The sequence below is a fragment of the Mobula hypostoma genome, chromosome X1 (genome assembly GCF_963921235.1).
Source record: "Mobula hypostoma chromosome X1, sMobHyp1.1, whole genome shotgun sequence".
NCBI classification, from domain to species: Eukaryota; Metazoa; Chordata; class Chondrichthyes; order Myliobatiformes; family Myliobatidae; genus Mobula; species Mobula hypostoma.
Genome location: NC_086128.1, coordinates 65,912,395 through 65,932,377, shown reverse-complemented (window position 1 = coordinate 65,932,377; position 19,983 = coordinate 65,912,395). Strand labels below are relative to the sequence as shown.

The window sequence follows — 19,983 nt, the reverse complement described above, 5'->3', positions numbered from 1 at the left end:
AATGCTGGAGGGATTGGGCAGCATCTATGAAGAGGAATAAGCAGTCGACGTTTCGGGCCGATGCTCGCGTGAACTTGGTTCAGTTCGAAATACTCTGCCCAATCAAGTCATAATTGACTATGAACGGAGTGTGGATAGCTGCCTTAGTAACAGTAACCGAGACACCACAGGACTGTTGTCAAAACGCATTTGCTTTTAAGGAGGATCCATTCTGGCCAAAATGCTATTTCAGACGCATCAGTGAGTGACTTTGGTTCCTTCCGCTTGTTACAGCCGGGGGTGGGAGTGGGGACAAGCTCCCACTACCTATTAAATACTCCCAATGGTGTGCGTCTCAAACAGCCTCTGACAACCAAGTCCAGCTCCCAGCCTTCACGTGTGGTTTAGCTACTAAACCCGGTAGAACTGTTTCTACTGACAGGAGAAGGGGAAAAGGTGGGTTACCAGCGTCTTAAAACCAGTCGCTCCAGGCAGATGGGACTCATCAGCCGCGGTTGGCAGCTCGTCTGGGAGAAGGAAAACTGATCTCAAACCTCCGCTGCCTTGTGGCTACACCCACTCACGGGGAAGGCTTCGGGAGTGAATCCCGAGGGAAAAATCCGGAGCTGGAGTCCCTGAGGCAGTCCCTACGTTGAGTTCAACGCTGACCGGCAACTCCTGGTGACAAACTGTATCGGTCTCTGCTGTTCCTTTGGGTATATCAGCTGCGTGGAGACGGGGAGCTCACTACACGGGCAACAGCTCGCTCTCCATACCGTTCTGCCCAGGCTCTGTCTCTCGGCGCACGCGCCTCTCTGTGCATGTGTGCACGCGCCTCTCTCTGTGCGTGTATGTGTGTGTCTCTCTCTGTCTCTGTGTGCGCACGTGCGTCTGTCTCTCAGTTTCTCTGTGGGTGTCTCTCTCTCTCTGTGCCTCTCTGTGCGTGTATGTGTCTGCGCGCGTGTATCTCTGTGCGTCTGTGTACCTCTCTCTGTCTGTGTGTGTGTGTGTATGTGTGCGTGTGTGTCTGTCTCTCTCTAACTCTCTGGTCTCTCTGTGCGTGTGTGTGTGTGTGTGTGTGTGTGTGTGTGTGTGTGTGTGTGTGTGTGTTCTGTGCGCGTGTTCATTCTAAACGACCCTTAAAACTTCTCAAGGGCGGCCGCCATTACAGTAAACATTCGATCAGCCAATGAGAGCGGTTTACACAGGCTCTGAGCTAATCGGGTATTAGTTCACGTCTCCCCCTCCCCCGGCGTGTCAACGTTCTTGCCCCCTCGCCAAATTTATTCCCATTTTCCCCCACCCGTAAAAGTCTGGAAAACGGCCTGCAACTTCCAGCGAGGGGAGTATGTCTAGGATGTCTGGGGAAAGCATCAGCACAGTTGTGAAACTGCGAGTGATAACGGCGTTTGGAAGCTGGTGAGGGTCAGGCTGGCATTGGTGCCTCTTTGAAACCGGCTACACGGACGATCAGAACAGTTGCGAAAAAAGCACTGAGCAGATAAAAGCTTCTGCCACGGCGACCTCAAGGTCACCATCGACGAAGGTGACCTGTTCAAGGAGCCACTTGGGGCGTTCCCGAGCTGATTTCCTGCTTCATGAGAGGACACTGAAGGGAAGGCAGTCAAATCTCGACGCCTTCTTGAAGAAGGAGACAAAGTCAGAGGAGAACCCACAGCCTGGTCCCTCCTCTAAGGCATAACTGACACCCGTTTCCCTCAAGAGGGGGAGAAAAAAGAAAGTACAGTCGGTGTCTCGGGCCGAAACCCTTTGGCAGGACTGACGAAGGGTTTCCGCCCAAAACGTCGACTGTACTCTTTTCCACAGATGCTGCCTGGCCTGCTGAGTTCCTCCTGCATTTTGTGCGTGTTGCTCGGATTTCCAGCATCCGCAGATTTACTCTCATTTGCGACCCGCTTCCCTCCGTTGCTGCTCCACAGGTTAGGTCTATTTTGCGTGTTTGTTTTCCCACGAATTACCGTGCTTACATCAAGTATCATATCATATCTCTCTGGTTTGATATATATATTGGCTACATGGATGGGGGGGGGAGGGGGGGCTTTGAGGTTCCAACGTTTAACCGTCATTCAACACACATAACAGATGCTGGTAGAACACAGCAGGCCAGGCAGCATCTCTGGGAAGAGGTGCAGTCGACGTTTCGGGCCGAGACCCTTCGTTAGGACTAACTGAAGGAAGAGCTAGTAAGAGATTTGAAAGTGGGAGGGGGAGGGGGAGATCCGAAATGATAGGAGAAGACAGGAGGGGGAGGGATGGAGCCAAGAGCTGGACAGGTGATTGGCAAAAGGGATATGAGAGGATCATGGGACAGGAGGTCCGGGAGAAGGAAAAGGGGGAGGGGGGGAAAACCCAGAGGATGGGCAAGGGGGAGGGAGAGAGGGAGAGAGGGGGAGAGGGGGAGAGGGGGAGAGGGGGAGAGGGGGAGAGGGGGAGAGGGGGAGAGGGGGAGAGGGGGAGAGGGGGAGAGGGGGAGAGGGGGAGAGGGGGAGAGGGGGAGAGGGGGAGGGGGGAGGGGGGGAGGGGGGGAGGGGGGGGGGGGGGAGGGGGGGGGGGGGGAGGGGGGGGGAGGGGGAGGGGGGAGGGGGGAGGGGGAGGGGGGGGGGGGGGGGGGGGGGGGGGGGGGGGAGGGGGGGGGGGGAGGGGGAGGGGGAGGGGGAGGGGGAGGGGGGGGGGAGGGGGAGGGGGAGGGGGGAGGGGGGAGGGGGAGGGGGAGGGGGAGGGGGAGGGGGGGGGGGGGGGGGGAGGGGGGGAGGGGGGGGGGGGGGGGGGGGGAGGGGGGAGGGGGAGGGGGAGGGGGAGGGGGAGGGGGAGGGGGGGGGGGGGGGGGGGGGGGGGGGGGGGGGGAGAGGGGGGGAGGGGGGGAGAGAGGGGGAGAGGGGGAGAGGGGGAGAGAGGGAGAGAGGGAGAGAGGGAGAGAGGGAGAGAGGGAGAGAGGGAGAGAGAGAGGAAGAATGTGTGTATATAAATAAATAACAGATGGGGTACGAGGGGGAGGTGGGGCATTAGCGGAAGTTTGAGAAGTCAATGTTCATGCCATCAGGTTGGAGGCTACCCAGACGGAATATAAGGTGTTGTTCCTCCAACCTGAGTGTGGCTTCATCTTTACAGTAGAGGAGGCCATGGATAGACATGTCAGAATGGGAATGGATGTGGAATTAAAATGTGTGGCCACTGGGAGATCCTGCTTTCCCTGGTGGACAGAGCGTAAATGTTCAGCAAAGCCCCTTGTCTTTCTCCCCGGACCTCCTGTCCCATGATCCTCTCATATCCCCTTTGCCAATCACCTGACCAGCTCTTGGCTCTATCCCTCCCCTTCCTGTCTTCTTCTATCATTTTGGATCTCCCCCTCCCCCCTCCCACTTTCAAATCTCTTACTAGCTCTTCCTTCAGTTAGTCCTGACGAAGGGTCTCGGCCTGAAACATCGACTGTACCTCTTCCTACAGATGCTGCCTGGCCTGCTGCGTTCACCAGCAACTTTGATGAGTGCTGTTTGAATTTCCAGCATCTGCAGAATTCCTGGTGTTTGCTTTGTAGACAATGCTGTTTGCAAAGCTGTCCTTTTAACTCCAGACTGATTACTACTTGCAATTGACATTAAGAACTCTGGACTGGTTCTATGTGGCATTAATATCTGCAATGTTCACATAAATATCCAGAATAACGGAAGGATATGGACATTGTGTAGGCAGAAGAGATTAGTTGGCCATTTGATCCCTAATTTAATCCCTAATTTTGGTTCGGCACAACATTGTGGGCTGCCGGGCCTGATCCTGTGCTGTACTGCTCTGTGTTCTGGGAGGTGGGATGTTATGTTGAAGTTGCACAAGACGTTGGCGAGACCCAGTTTGGAGTATTGTCTGCCGTTCTGGTCACCTACCGACAGGAAAGATATCACTTAAGTTTGAAAGGGTATGGAGAAAAGCTTACAAGGGTGTTGCCGGGACTCGAGGGCCTGAGTTATAGAGAAAGGTTGAATAGGCGAGGAGAACAAGGGGAGATTTGATATAGAGGCGTGCAAATTTATGAGGGGCGTCGTTAGGGTAAGTGCAAGCAGGCGAGAAGAAGGGGGGCATGGGTTCAGTTAGTCCTGACGAAGGGTCTCGGCCTGAAACGTCGACTGCGCCTCTTCCTATAGATGCTGCCTGGCCTGCTGCGTTCACCAGCAACTTTGATGTATGTTGCATGGGTTCAGAATCAGGTTTAATATCACTGGAACAACACACATCAAAGTTGCTGGTGAACGCAGCAGGCCAGGCAGCATCTGTAGGAAGAGGTGCAGTCGACGTTTCAGGCCGAGACCCTTCGTCAGGACTAACTGAAGGAAGAGTAAGGGATTTGAAAGTTGGACGGGGAGGGGAAGATCCAAAATGATAGGAGAAGACATGAGGGGGAGGGATGGAGCCAAGAGCTGGACAGGTGATAGGCAAAAGGGATATGAGAGGGTCATGGGACAGGAGGTCCGGGAAGAAAGACGGGGGGGGGGACCCAGAGGATGGGCAAGAGGTATATTGAGAGGGACAGAGGGAGAAAAAGGAGAGTGAGAGAAAGAATGTGTGTATAAAAATAAGTAACAGATGGGGTACGAGGGGGAGGTGGGGCCTTAGCGGAAGTTAGAGAAGTCGATGTTCATGCCATCAGGTTGGAGGCTACCCAGACGGAATATAAGGTGTTGTTCCTCCAACCTGAGTGTGGCTTCATCTTTACAGTAGAGGAAGCCGTGGATAGACATGTCAGAATGGGAATGGGAAGTGGAATTAAAATGTGTGGCCACTGGGAGATCCTGCTTTCTCTGGCGGACAGAGCGTAGGTGTTCAGCAAAACGATCTCCCAGTAGATCTCCCTTTAACCGTCATTCGTTCTTTAGGGCACTCTTCTGTTTCCGTGGACGTTTGCGAAGAAAAAGAATTTGAGGATGCATATTGTATACATTTCTCTGACATTAAATGTATCTATCCAGCCATGTCCATCTGCGTAATGTTATAACCACCCCGCATAGTGCTGATTTACAAAGCGCTCAACCTCCGAGGAACGCCTCCTCAGCGTTAAGCAGGGTTCGAGTGTACAATCGATGTCTATCGTACATATTTAGATATATTACGTTTATCATTGTGTTATTTATCTGATTGTGGGTTTTTTTTTTGTGCTGCATTAGATCCAGAGTAACAATTATGTCACTCTCCTTCACACTGGTTCACTGGGAATGGCGTTAAACAATCCTGAAATTACAAGGGGGTGGAGAGCTTTATTTTCAAACCAAGTGCTACCTCTTCTTGTTCGCAGGCACGTGCTGCAGCAGGTGAGTGCAGACGTCCTGCTCGCTCAGCTTCCCGTCCACTTCGACAAGCAGCTTGCAGGCCTTGGAGTCGACATCCCCGACGTCCACCCCGCCCTCGTGGTGGAACAGGACGTAGTCACCCTCCCGGGCAGCGTAGACGCACACGTAAAATTCTTCCTCCTGGCAAAGGACCATCAGAGACGTCACTGAATACAAACGAGATACCACTACCCTTCTCCCCCCCCCCCAAAAAAAAACACTTCCCCACCTACCCGCGGTCATAATTTACACCTCTGGAAAGAGCAAGAGATCTTGTTTGAAAGAAACACCCTACTCATAGAACAGTACAGCACATTACAGGCCCTTCGGCCCACAATGTTGTGCCGACCCTCAAACCCTGCCTCCCATATAACCCCGCAAACCTTAAATTCCTCCATATACCTGTCTAGTAGTCTCTTAAACTTCACTAGTGTATCTGCCTCCACCACTGACTCAGGCAGTGCATTCCACGCACCAACCACTTGAGTAAAAAACCTTCCTTTAATATCCCCCTTGAACTTCCCACCCCTTACCTTAAAGCCATGTCCTCTTGTACTGAGCAGTGGTGCCCTGGGGAAGAGGCGCTGGCTATCCACTCTTATCTATTCTCACAACAAGCTGGAGGAACTCAGCAGGTCGGGCAGCATCTGTGGAAAAGACCGATCTTTTCCACGGATGCTGCCCGACCTGCTGAGTTCCTCCAGCTTGTTGTGAGTGTTGCTTTGGCCCCAGCATCTGCAGATTATTTTGTGTTCACTCTTACCTATTCCTCTTATTATCTTGTACACCTCTATCATGTCTCCTCTCATCCTCCTTCTCTCCAAAGAGCAGAGCCCTAGCTCCCTTAATCTCTGATCGTAATGCATACTCTCTAAACCAGGCAGCATCCTGGTAAATCTCCTCTGTACCCTTTCCAATGCTTCCACATCCTCCCTTATAGTGAGGCGACCAGAACTGGACAAACCACAATACCATTTGGGCCTCAACGCTTTCTATAAAGTACTAATGCAACCCAAGTCCGCAGGACGCAGGGGCAGAATACTCGGCCCAGCGAGTTGCGTCGCACCCCACCACCCCCCCAGAGGATGGAGGGAACACCACACAGGATCTAGAAAAAGCTCCCCACCACGGGCACTAGCTTGCTGCACCCCCCCCCCCAGCAGAAAGCACCTTCACCAGGCAATGCCTCAAAAAAGACAGCATTCATCATTTGAGAACCCACCAACACTCAGCAGATGCCCTCTTCTCATCACAGGAAAGCACAAACTCAAAGTCTGCTTCCCCACCACCAGCAGATTTCTGAATGGACAATGAACACTACCTCACTACCGATTTTTGTTTTTTGGCTCTCCTTGTTCCGATTACTTAAATATCTCTTATTGTAATTTCTATTTTTAAAATCATTATGTCCTCCAAGAGGGACCACAACCTTGTCGCAGGGTTTGGAGGCTTGTGGGCCTCAGTGACCCGGAGAGCTATGTTGGCTGGAGTCGGGGCTCCTGATCGGGTCACCCACGCCTAACAGGTCAAAGGGTAGAGGCCAGACTGAGAGTGGTCCACCGGTCCTCCAGGTTCAGGACTGGTTTAAAAAAACCTGTCACGGAAACAGCAATGAAGAATCCTTCTGCACTGAGTGTGACTATACGGACAGGCAGAGATGGGGGGAGCTTCACTCCCAGCCTAAAACACCAGCAGCGGAACAGACAGCCAGTAGCCATTATGTATTGAAGTGCACCGCTCCCGCAAAGCAACAAACTTCACGGCAGATTCTGATTTGATTCCGAGCCCCCCCACCCCACTTTGTTTATAAACCAGGGTCCCTTAATGATCAATTATTAAATAAACTGTCACAGATTTGTTCCGCTGACTGCTTTTCATGCTCGCTCCACTTCTCATAGCTCGGGGGGGGCGGGAAATAGGTTTAACTCCCGCTGAGAGAGCCTTATTAAAATTCTGACAAGCTGTCTCAAATCAGGATCGCAAACAATTAGCTCCACCTTGAGGGGTGGGGGAGGCAGGTGGAGAAAGTAAGCATGACTGGATTGCTCGGACGACTGGAAAGGATGCCGGGCCCCTTTCATATATTCCCTGCTGCTGACCGAATAAAGACAGCAAGTTATACATTTTATTTTTTAAAAACATTGGCTGTTTGACCAACCTGTTTGTGTGGTATGAATGGTTCGATCAGAAAGTTTTTGAGGACACCCTTGGCACGTCCAACCTGAGTGAACAAAAAGTCGAATTAGTAGCAGAACACGACAAGCCCTGAATCGGTGCCGATCGCAATGACCTCGTACGCCTGAGTATCATGGCTTCCGCAGATCAGAAATCGTTCGTTTTATTTGCGGGTCACTCCACAGAGACCAAAGCTGCAGATCTGGGTGCAGCAAGATTCCAGAGCAGGGGCTCCCAACTTTTTCCCCTGCCATGGACTAATACCATTAAGCTAGTGGTCCGCCGACCCCGGGTTGGGAACCCCTGCCCTGGTGAAAATTCTACAAAGGGGAATGTCAGACAGGATCAAGTTATTAGCGAGGAAGACAAGTGCTAGATTTAACCAAAAGGAGCAACGTTATTCGTTCATTATACACGTGTTAGGTATTTTTGTGTTGGTCAAGGTGTGACATGCAACAAAGGTCAACAATATTCAACAGTTATAAAGAATTACATAAAAAATTATTCAACCAACACACAAAGTTGCTGGTGAACGCAGCAGGCCAGGCAGCATCTCTAGGAAGAGGTGCAGTCGACGTTTCGGGCCGAGACTAGCTCTTCCTTCAGTTAGTCCTGACGAAGGGTCCCAGCCCGAAACGTCGACTGCACCTCTTCCTAGAGATGCTGCCTGGCCTGCTGCGTTCACCAGCAACTTTGATGTGTGTTGCTTGAATTTCCAGCATCTGCAGAATTCCTTGTGTTTGCGTTTTTAAAAAAATTATTCATTCATCATGTGCTGTGTCATATGACATGGACGATCATGGCCTTCCATCTGTCCTCTTAGAGAGCTATGGGTAACCCTAGGTAATTTCTAAAACAAGTACACGTTTGGTGCAGCATTGTGGGCCAAAGGGTCTGTATTGTGCTGTAGGTTTCCTCTAAGCTGATCAGCTCATCAAAACTTTTGCCCGCCCATCACTTCACATCACAAGCTGTCAGCCGCGACTCCCCCTCCCCCACCACCATCAACTTCTCCCCCGTCACTGCGAGGTGTTCGGGCTACTCTTTCCTCAGTACGTGTCCCAGAGATGCCAAATGCTCACTCCACCACCCCCCCCCGGCCCCCAACTGAGGATATCAGCTCTCCTCTTACTCCAGCTTGTCGTGATGCTTCCTCGCTCGTGACCCTGTCCTCCCGCGATACTTTCGTCATTCTCCTCAGAAGAAAACATGAAAACTCCGCAAGGTTCTCAAAAAAAAATGTTTCTGCAGCCTCGAGCCTTCCCTCACTCTGAGCTTCATACCCATAGAAACCGTGTTATTTAGCATCTTGCTCAAATGCTCAAAGAATTACAATAGACAATAGCTGCAGGAGTAGGCCATTTGGCCCTTCAAGCCAGCACCACCATTCACTGTGATCATGGCTGATCATCCACAATCAGTACCCCGTTCCTGCCTTCTCCCCATATCCCTTCACTCCGCTATCTTTAAGAGCTCTATCTAACTCTTTCTTGAAAGAATCCAGAGAATTGGCCTCCACTGCCTTCTGAGGCAGAGCATTCCACAGATCCACAACCCTCTGTGTGAAAAAGTTTTTCCTCAACTCCGTTCCAAATTGTGTACCCCTTATTCTTAAACTGTGGCCTCTGGTTCTGGACTCCCCCAACATCGGGAACATGTTTCCTGCCTCTAGCGTGTCCAATCCCTTAATAATCTTATATGTTTCAATAAGATCCCCTCTCATCCTTCTAAATTCCAATGTATACAAGCCCAGTCGCTCCAATCTTTCAACATATGACAGTCCCGCCATCCCGGGAATTAACCTCGTGAACCTCCACTGCACTCCCTCCATAGCTAGAATGTCCTTCCTCAAATTTGGAGACCAAAACTGTACACAATATTCCAGGTGTGGTCTCACCAGGGCCCTGTACAACTGCAGAAGGACCTCTTTGCTCCCATACTCAATTCCCAATTACACAAAGAATAAGGTTAAATACAGATATGGAATAAAATACACATAATTACACACCAGCAAGTATTCACAATATAAACAGCCTGATACGAAAGTGGTTCACAGTGTTAAAGGTGCTGTAATGGGATAAAATGAGAGGGAGACACAGGGGTGACTAAACAGAATGGTTGATCAGATGGGAAGAAATTTATAAGACAGCATGAAGTTCAGTTGTTTCAGTGCCCCTATAGAGCTAACAAAAGGGGGGGGGGGTTAGGAAAAGACTTTGCAGGGTGGGTAGTGTCCACAATGATTTTTTTTCCTCCTCGCTCGCTTCTTTACCCTGTACGTGTACAAATCCTGCAGTGGAGGGATACGGCAGCCATGGCCTAATGGTTTCAGACATTGTAAGAGGACGCTGCCCCAAACCAGGCAGCGATGGCTGATGCGCGGATGCTCTCCACGGATGCCAGCGTAGAATTGCAACCAGTATGTTCCCGGGGGGGGGGGGGGGGGGAGGTGGAGAAGATGGAATTTTACCAGCTGCTACAAGGGGGACATCCTCGGCCAAGCCTCTCTGTTAGTGAAGGAGATGTGGCCCTCCCCCCAACGAGATCCTGTGAGACCGAATGTTAAAATTCGATTACTTATTGAGATACGGCACGGAGAACGATGGCGCGTAACGGCGGCTCCTTTGCTCACATCTTCCGAAACAGCTTCATTTCTATCTTTAATGTCTCTATTTTTCCCTTTCAGGGTTCTTTTGAAGACCCTGACCTGGAGTTACGCGCTGACTTTGGTTCTTTGCGGAAACGGGACCCGCTCTCGGGGACTCGCGACCGGCCGTTTTTCGACATCCCAAGGACGCGGCCTGGAAGACCGGTGCGCCTTCAGGGTGACGGATTCTTGTGGCTCGGGAAGCGGGCGAACTCGAGGTCGGCGGCGCCACCTGATGCGTCGCGGGAGACGGAAGATCGAAAGCGGCGAGCTGGCCGCGTGCCCAGAGACCCGAGTTCTTTGGGCACAGAGCTCTCGGAAAAAGCGACACAACAGACTTTTAACACCGTAAACCAGCAAGTTGTTTGTGAGGTCTCTCCTCTCGCTGTGAAACGGGGACACCTCTTTTACCGTTATTAGAGAGAGAGCGAGCCTGTGGTATGTCAAATACCGGGTTAAAAGGTAGCCTTTGGGGGTACTGCGAGTCTGTGTCTTTATCGATGCTTGGCTGCGCACTTGAGTGCCCCGTGGTGGGGGGGGGGGAGAGAACGATGCTTTTTTGCTGGTGGGGGGGAGTGTCGTTGCCTTGCTGCTGTTTATGCATAGGAGGGGGGAGTTGGGGGGCATGGCTTTGGGGTTCTAATAGTTGACTCTCATTCATTCTTTGGGGCACTCCTCTGTTTGGGTGGATGTTTGTGAAGAAAAAGAATTTCAGGATGTGTATTGTATATATTTCCCTGACGTTAAATGTACCGACTGAAACCTAATGAACTGAGTAGGCTCTTCCAGCCCTTCAAGCTATACCACCCAGCAATTCCACCCCCCGCCATTCATCCCAGCCTAATCACGGGACAATTTACAACGACCAATTAACCTACCAACCGGTACGTCTTTGGACTGGGGGAGGAAACCCATACGGTCATGGGGAGAAGGTACAAACTTATCAGGCTGCTTGTATTGTAAATACTTGTTGGTGTATTGCTGTTGTGTTGGGGCGTGACCAAGTGGCTAAGGCATCGGTCTAGTGATCTGAAGGTCGCTAGTTCGAGCCTCAGCTGAGGCAGCGTGTTGTGTCCTTGAGCAAGGCACTTAACCACACATTGCTCTGTGACGACACCGGTGCCAAGCTGTCTGGGTCCTAATGCCCTTCCCTTGGACAACATCGGTGGCGTGGAGAGGGGAGACTTGCAGCATGGGCAACTGCCGGTCTTCCATACAACCTTGCCCAGGCCTGCGCCCTGGAAACCTTCCAAGGCGCAAATCCATGGTCTCACAAGACTAACAGATGCCTATACTTGCTGGTGTATAATTATGCATATTTTATTCCATATCTGTAGTTTAACTTTATGGTTTGAATAATTCTCTGAGCGTTTGAGCAAGATACTAAATAACACAGCTGTTATGGGTGAGGCTGTCTACAAGAAGGGTCAGAGCCGTCTCTATTTCCTGAGGAGACTGAGGTCCTTTAACATCTGCCGGATGATACTGAGGATGTTCTACTAGTCTAAGGTGGCCAGTGCGATCATGTTTGCTGTTGTGTGCTGGGGCAGCAGGCTGAGGGTAGCAGACACCAACGGAATCAACAAACTCATTCGTAAGGCCAGTGATGTTGTGGGGATGGAACTGGACTCTCTCACGGTGGTGTCTGAAAAGAGGATGCTGTCCAAGTTGCATGCCATCTTGGACAATGTCTCCCGGGTGGGCACAGGAGTACATTCAGCCAGAGACTCATTCCACCGAGATGCAACACAGAGCGTCATAGGAAGTCATTCCTGCCTGTGGCCATCAAACTTTACAACTCCTCCCTTGGAGGGTCAGACACCCTGAACCAATAGGCTGGTCCTGGACTGATTTCCTGGCATAATTTACATATTACTATTTAACTATTTATGGTTCTATTACTATTTATTATTTATGGTGCAACTGTAACGAAAACCAATTTCCCCCGGGATCAATAAAGTATTTTATGACTATGAAACTCAGAATGCGGTGGTACTACATTCATTCCACACTAACATACGGAAGCGAATGTTTGACAACATCACAGAGAAATGAGGGAAGACTTGAAGCTGCAGGAATATTTTTTTCCCCCCCCTGAGAACTTCGTAGAGTTTTCACTGATTTTTTGTTTGAGAAGAATGAAGAGAACGAACAATCCCCTTACAGACAGCGGCGGGAATTCAACCCCGGGTCTCCGGTACCGTAAAGCGTGGTGCTGTCTGCTAGGCATGCACACCTGCCGAAGTCTGCTTTGGATTTAAACTTCTACCGGAAGAGGTCATTTCCCACGCTGCAGTTTAAATGCTGTACCCATATATACTTAGAGACATACTGGTTCCATTGACATGGGAGAAGAGCTAAGAGGTGAACGAACGTGCCACCCTACTGTCACCACAGCTCAGCTTCTGTGTTTATTCTCTGAAGTATGACTACTGGAGGCTGCTGACTGAAGGCTTCCTATATCTGGGTCTCAACAAAGCAAACGAACGTCATTGCAATAGCTGACATTTTAGTAAATTACGTTTCGGTCACCGGGTCCATCAAACAAGGCAAAGGATGACAGCTCCATTACGGCCGAGAGTCCGGACACGGAGAACGTCGTTACTTCGCATAATGGGGCCTGGCATTTAGCCAGACAGCCGAGGGTTGTATTTATGAGGAAGGGAAGATCACCCCGGTGACAGGCTGCATGCATCATGTGCTGTGCAGCTCAATCTGGAGCTGATTTTCAAATTCTGTACCAGCACTATCTCCGAGAACTTGAGTTGAAATCCACTGAAGATTTACACTACACCCCAGCACAGAAGCAGGCCCTTCAGCCCATCTAGCCCATGCCAGACTACAGATCAGCCTAGTCCCATCGACCTGCACCTAGACCAGCAATCAGGAACAGCTTCTTCCCCTCTGCCATCCAATTTCTGAATGGATAATGAATCCATAAACACTACAACATACAAACATCTCTCTATTCGGCTGTCCATCGATCTCTCACACTCTTTCTTCACCAAGAACACTCATGGTTACGTAAAGACCGTGATCACCCACGTCATGCGACACGGTGCACAATGACACTGATGAACTGAATTTGGAGACCACTGATTGTTGGGGGGAAAGCTGCAGATTTAACCAGACCTCCAAATTTAATCTGACACAAGGGTTTCAAGGAGGGCTGAAGGTACTTAATAGCCAATATTATTTGTTTGTTTGTTTGTTTTTACACCACTTGTTTCAAGGGAAAAAAAACTGATAAACACAAGAAGATCTGCAGTTGCTGGAAATCTGAGCAACACAGACAAAATGGTGGAGGAACTCAGCAGGTCAGGCAGCATCTGTGGAAAAGGTGTACAGTCAATGTTTCGGGACGAGACCCTTCTTCCAGAAAGGAAGTGGGGAGAAATCAGTATAATAAAGTGGGGGGGGAGGAAAAGAAGTAGTACAAGATGATAGATGAGAGGTGAATCCGGGAGAGGGGGAGAGGGTGAAGTAAAGAACTGGGAAGTTGATTGGTGAAAGAGATAAAGGGCTTGAGGAGGGGGAATCCGATAGCAGAGGACAGAAGGCCATGGGAGAAGAAAAGGGACCTGGAGGCACATGAAAAGATAGACCAAAGCCAGCATGGTTTCCTTAAAGGAAAATCCTGCCTGACAAACCTACTGCAATTCTTTGAGGAAATTACAAGCAGGGTAGACAAAGGAGATTGGTGTACTTGGATTTTCAGAAGGCCTTTGACAAGGTGCCGCACATGAGGCTGCTTAGCAAGATAAGAGCCCATGGAATTACAGGGAAGTTACTAACATGGGTGGAGCATTACAGAGAGTGGGAATAAAGGGATCCCATTCTGGCTGGCTGCCGGTTACCAGTGGAGTTCCACAGGGGTCGGTGTTGGGACCACTGCTTTTTACAATGTACGTCAATGATTTGGACTATGAGATTAATGTATTTGTGGCTAAAATTGCCGATGATACAAAGATAGGTGGAGGAGCGGGTAGTGTTAAGGAAACAGAGAGCCTGCAGAGAGACTTAGATAGTTTTGGGGAATGGGCAAAGAAGTAAATTACAGTACATTGAAAAGATTTAAAATCGTGCCAAAACAGAAATAATATATATTTAAAAAGTGAGGTAGTGTTCATGGGTTCAACATCCATTTAGGAATCGGAGAGCAGAGGGGAAGAAGCTGTTCCTGAATCGTTGAGTGTGTGTCTTCAGGTTCCTGTACCTCCTCCCTGATGGCAGAGGGGAAGAAGCTGTTCCTGAATCGTTGAGTGTGTGTCTTCAGGCTCCTGTACCTCCTCCCTGATGGCAGAGGGGAAGAAGCTGTTCCTGAATCGTTGAGTGTGTGTCTTCAGGCTCCTGTACCTCCTCCCTGATGGCAGAGGGGAAGAAGCTGTTCCTGAATCACTGACTGTGTGTCTTCAGGCTCCCGTACCTCCTCCCTAATGATAACAGTGAGAAAAGGGCACGTCCTGGTGCTGGAGGTCCATAATAATGGATGCTGCCTTTCCGAGACACTGCTCCCTGGAGATGCCCTGGGTACTTTGAAAGCTAGTGCCCAAGACGGAGATGACTAGATTTACAACTTTCTGCAGCTTCTTTTGGTCCTGTGCAGTAGCCCCTCATCCCCCAGACCTCACCCACCCCCCATACCAGACAGTGATGCAGCCTGTCAGAATGCTCTCCACGGTATATCTATAGAAGTTTTGAGTGTATTATTATCTGAATGGTGGCTGATTAGGAAAAGGGGAGGTGCAACGAGACCTGGGTGTCATTATACACCAGTCATTGAAAGTGGGCATGCAGGTACAGCAGGCGGTGAAAAAGGCGAATGGTATGCTGGCATTTACAGCAAGAGGATTCGAGTACAGGAGCAGGGAGGTACTACAGCAGTTGTACAAGGCCTTGGTGAGACCACACCTGGAGTATTGTGTTGGTCCCCTAATATGAGGAAAGACATCCTTGCCATAGAGGGAGTACAAAGAAGGTTCACCAGATTGATTCCTGGGATGGCAGGACTTTCATATGGAGAAAGACTGGATCGACTAGGCTTATACTCGCTGGAATTTAGAAGATTGAGGGGGGGATCTTATTGAAACGTATAAAATCCTAAAGGGATTGGACAGGCTAGATGCAGGAAGATTCTTCCCGATGTTGGGGAAGTCCAGAACGAGGGGTCACAGTTTGAGGATAAAGGGGAAGCCTTTTAGGACCGAGATTAGGAAAAACTTCTTCACACAGAGAGTGGTGAATCTGTGGAATTCTCTGCCACAGGAAACAGTTGAGGCCAGTTCCTTGGCTATATTTAAGCGGGAGTTAGATATGGCCCTTGTGGCTACAGGGATCAGGGGGTATGGAGAGAAGGCAGGTACAGGGTTCTGAGTTGGATGATCAGCCATGATCATACTGAATGGTGGTGTAGGCTTGAAGGGCTGAATGGCCTACTCCTGCACCTATTTTCTATGTTTCTATTTGTTGATGTACCAAATCCTTCAAACTCCTTTGTGGGGCCAGTGTATCCCTGCGGATCGAGGGTATTTATGCTAGAGCCATACTTGTCACAGGTTCTGTACAGATCCTTCCGTAATTGTTACTTGATGCGTTTGCCACTGACGCTACTCAGTGCCCTGGAGCTTTGGGGCTTTAGAACTGATGACTACTCGTATGACGGTTACTTGTCGTTGAAGCTGGAGTTTTTGGAAGCAGATGAGGCCCCTGATATGTTGGTGTTGAGTGTGTCTGGACCCGGTTGAGAAGGGTGAAGCTTCCATCCTTGAGGGGAACCCCAATACTCGTATTGTGAAGAGGCTAGTGGGAGCCTGCAAGGAGAGGACTGGAGAGAGCTTTCTGAAAACCTCGGTGTTCAGGGCCGCTTTTGAGAAAGTACAAGCTCATCCTAGGCCGGGTGGAGAGCACAAACGAAGAACTGCGTGGTACACACAGCCCAAACCTGTCGAGTCACGGCCTGGGGGAGGTGGCTAGAGCGACAGGAAACCCCAAATTTCCCGGAATGCCTGAATGCCGAAAGACCACAAAGAGGAGTCATGCTTAACTGCTGGGGTGCTGGTGAGGCCCGAGCTGCAGAAACCCTCGGCCCTACACGTAAACAGGGTGACGGTGACCGTCAGGGACACCTCGGAGAGAAAGGTCACCCTCAGGCCGGGGGGGGGAGGAGCCAACGGCACACCCTTTCCCAGTGACCGTAATGTCTAGTTTTCCAGTGAGACAACACCCCCCCCGAATCAGGAAAGTTGACAGCTCAGCTTTGGCGACTCCCAAAGTACCCGAGAGTTGGAGAAGGAGACCGACGGAGAAAATGTCAAAAGTTCGAGGATGCCTTTTCGACTGACTGAGTTTGATGCGGGTTGCCCCAAGAGTACTCGCCACTCCATCTGAGCGAGGGAGGACGCCCCCGTCAGAGAAAGGTCTCGACGATTAGCACCAGCAGAGGTGGAGGCTGTCTGGTAGCATCAGCTGAAGCTGAAAGAAGCTGGAATTATCAGTCAAGGAGTCTCGATGTGTCACCCATCGTGGTGGTGAAGGAGGAGGAGGTACGAGTATATTGGACACTGAACCAACATACAGTCCCAGACCAATATACTGTTCCACGGATCAAGAACTGGCCTGCCTGAGTGGAGTAAAATGGCTCAGTGTGCTGGGCCTGAGGGGTGAGCATTATCAGATACCCATGAGAGCAGCTGACAAAGAGAAGACAGCATTCATATGTCCACTTGGATTCTTTCAGTTAGAAAGGATGCCCCAGGACATACTTTATTGTCGCCAAACAATAAATACTAGAACGTACAATCATCACAGCGACATTTGATTCTGCGCTTCCCGCTCCCTGGATTACAAATATTAAATATTAAAAGTAGTAAACATTAGTAAATATTAAAAATTTAAATTATAAATCATAAATAGAAAATAGAAAAATAGAAATGTTGCTGACATATCAGGAGCACCAGCAACATTTCAACGTGTCATGGAGAAAACTGTTGGGGATATGAACTTGTTCGAGGTACTAGTGTACCTGGATGATCTCACAGTGTTCGGGTCCACCCCAGAAGAGCATGTGGCGAGGCTACTGAAGCTGCTGGGCCGCCTGAAAGCTGAAGGGTTCAAACTTTCCCTGGACAAGTGCCAATTCTGCAAGACGTCTGTCAGCTAAGTTGGGCACATGGTCTCACGGAATGGAGTAGCTACGATCCGGCTATGGTAGAGGCAGTGACCACATGACCAAGGGCCCAGAATGTGAGTGCCTTACGCTTGTTGCCTGGGTTCTGCGGGTACTATCGGAGGTTCGTGAGGGATTAGTCGGAAGTGAGTCACTCCTTGAATCAGCTTCTGTGCGGTTACCCTCCCTTGGGGAAGAACGGCAGAAGAACGAATAGAGGAGACGGTAAAGATTATCTTAGCCTTTCGGAGCGAGATAGGATGCGAAACGTGAAGAGGCCTTTCAGCTGAAGGAGCCGCTGACTAAAGCACCTGCGTTAGCCTCTGCAAAACCCCAGTTGTCGTATGTACTGCATACAGACGCCAGCTTTGGGGGCATGCTATATCAGGATCAGGAACGCGGTCAAAACCTGCCGCTTTTGTCAGCCGGAGTCTGTCGCCCTGCAAGCACAACTACCCCACGCAGAAATTGGAGTTTCAGGCATTGATGGGTAAGATGAGTGATTATCCATATCATGTCAAGTTCGAGGCAAGGACGGACAACAATCCCTTAACTTGTATCCTGACCCCTGCGAAACATCAGTGGTCGGCAGCGTTGTCTGCCCATGATTTCAGCCTGAAGTACCGGCCGGGGAGCCAGAACGTCGATGCTGATGCTTTGTCTCCGACGGGCGCGTGAAGGACTGGAAATGGACGGAGACTGAGCGAGTGTTCCTGCACCTGGAGATAAAGCAACATGTCAGTTTCCAGCCATGGGGAAGCCAGAGGCAAGGCTGGGGCAGGATCAAGCAGTGGTTCATTTGGGAGCTTCTGATGTGCCATTACTGCAACCTGACCGTTCTGAATACAAAGCAGTGGCCTAAGTTAAGTCCAGGGTAAGTGGCCACTGCTCAGTAAGATTAGATTATGAGGACACTCAGTCCTCTTTTATTGCCATTTAGTAATGCATGCATTAAGAAATGATAGAATGGTTTTCCAGAATGATATCACAGAAACACATGACAAACCGACTGAAAAACTGACAAAAACCACATAATTACAACATATTGGCGGGAGGAGAAGATGGCAGAGCGCCGCGCGTGCCCAGCTCTCCAGTGAAAAATGATGTTGTATCTGTTAGATAGGGGCCGTGGACAATACTGATTTGATGCAGAATGGACGTGAAAGCACAGAGGAACATCTGGAAAAACTTCTGAAACGCTCGTTTGCTGCTCTCGTTACTGCGCGGTCCGGAATCTTTTGGAGGGTAGGCCTCAAAATCCCCGACCTTGTCTGCTCTTGGCAACCGAGAAAGAGGTCGAATCGCTCGCACAGAGATGGCGCTCAGTACTCGGTGTCGGAGAGCTGATCAGATGACTCAGAGTTGAACTGTGGTCGGCATGGCAGGGAGAGTTTTTCTTCCTTCTCCCGTCTGCGTGAGATGTGGGACGTTTGAGAGACTTTGAACTTTACTGTGCTCACGGACTTCTTCATCAAGTTATGGTATTGTGCACTGTTGTAACTATATGTTATAATTATGTGGTTTTGTCAGTTTTTTAAGTCTTGGTTTGTCCTGTGTTTTGTGATATCACACCGGAGGAAATAATGTATCATTTCTTAATGCATGCATTACTAAATGACAATAAAAGAGGACTACGGGTCTTCATAATCTTATATAGTGACAACAGTGCAAAGCAATACCGTAATTTGATAAAGAACAGACCCTGGGCACGGTAAAAAAAAGTCTCAAAGTCTCTCGAAAGTCCCATCATCTCACGCAGATGGTAAAAGGAAGAGAAACTCTCCCTGCCATGAGCTTCCAGCCGCAAACTTGCCGATGCAGCATCCTGGAAGCACCCGACCACAGTCTGACTCTGAGTCCATCTGAAAACTACAAACCTCTGACCAGCTCTCCGACACCGAGCACCGACTCTGCCGAGCGCTTCGACCCCAGCCCCGGCAACAGGCAATAGGCAAAGCCGAGGATTTGGGGCCTTCCTCTCCGGAGATTCTCCATCGCACAGTAGCAGCGGCAGCGAGGCGGGCATTTCAGAAGTTTCTCCAGGTGTTCCTCCGTGCTCTAACGGCTGCCTCCATCAAATCAGGATTGTGCACGGCATCCTAGTTCACAAATACGATATCAATTCGGAGCGGCCGCGCGCGCTGCGTCACGATCTTCTCCTCCTCCCCATCTCCCGACCCTTGTATAGGTACCATTTGGTCAGCTGTTGCGAAAGGGGATAGGGCCCAAGCTGAAAAGACGAAACACCCTGCCGTATCTCTACTGATGAGAGAATGGAACAAAGTGGAGTTGGGGAACCAGGATCTGTACCGGGTCACCCCTCCTCCAGACTGGCCTCGCCGTTCCCAGCTGCTTTCGCTCGAGGAGCGTCAGAGGATTGTGCTGGAGTCACTTCATGATGATGCGGGTCAACTGCAGGTTGACTAGACCCGTGGATTGCTCAGAGACCGGTTCTACTGGCCCCGAATGAAGCCGGAGGTCGAAGACTACTGCAAGTCGTGCATTCAATGTATGCGGAGGAAGATGCTGCCTACAAGGGCCGCTCCGTTGTCCCACTTGCTGAGTGCGGGGGCCCCTTGACCTGGTGTGTATGCATTTCCTGTCAATAGAGCCAGATGCCAGCAACATGGAAAATAGGTGCAGGAGTAGGCCATTCGGCCCTTCGAGCCTGCTCCGCCATT

The 19,983-nt window shown here is 50.3% G+C and overlaps 1 protein-coding gene across 1 annotated transcript in view; it reads right to left on the bottom strand.

Moving 5' to 3' along the window:
- Window positions 1–19,983, bottom strand: part of aclya (ATP citrate lyase a) — a 204,334-nt gene that overhangs the window by 132,034 nt on the left and 52,317 nt on the right. The window contains exons 4-5 of the mRNA XM_063038010.1: window positions 7,474–7,536; window positions 5,266–5,456 (exon numbers count right to left, since the gene is read on the bottom strand). Coding sequence (XP_062894080.1) covers window positions 5,266–5,456; window positions 7,474–7,536 — 254 coding nt within the window. The remainder of the gene's footprint in view (window positions 1–5,265; window positions 5,457–7,473; window positions 7,537–19,983) is intronic.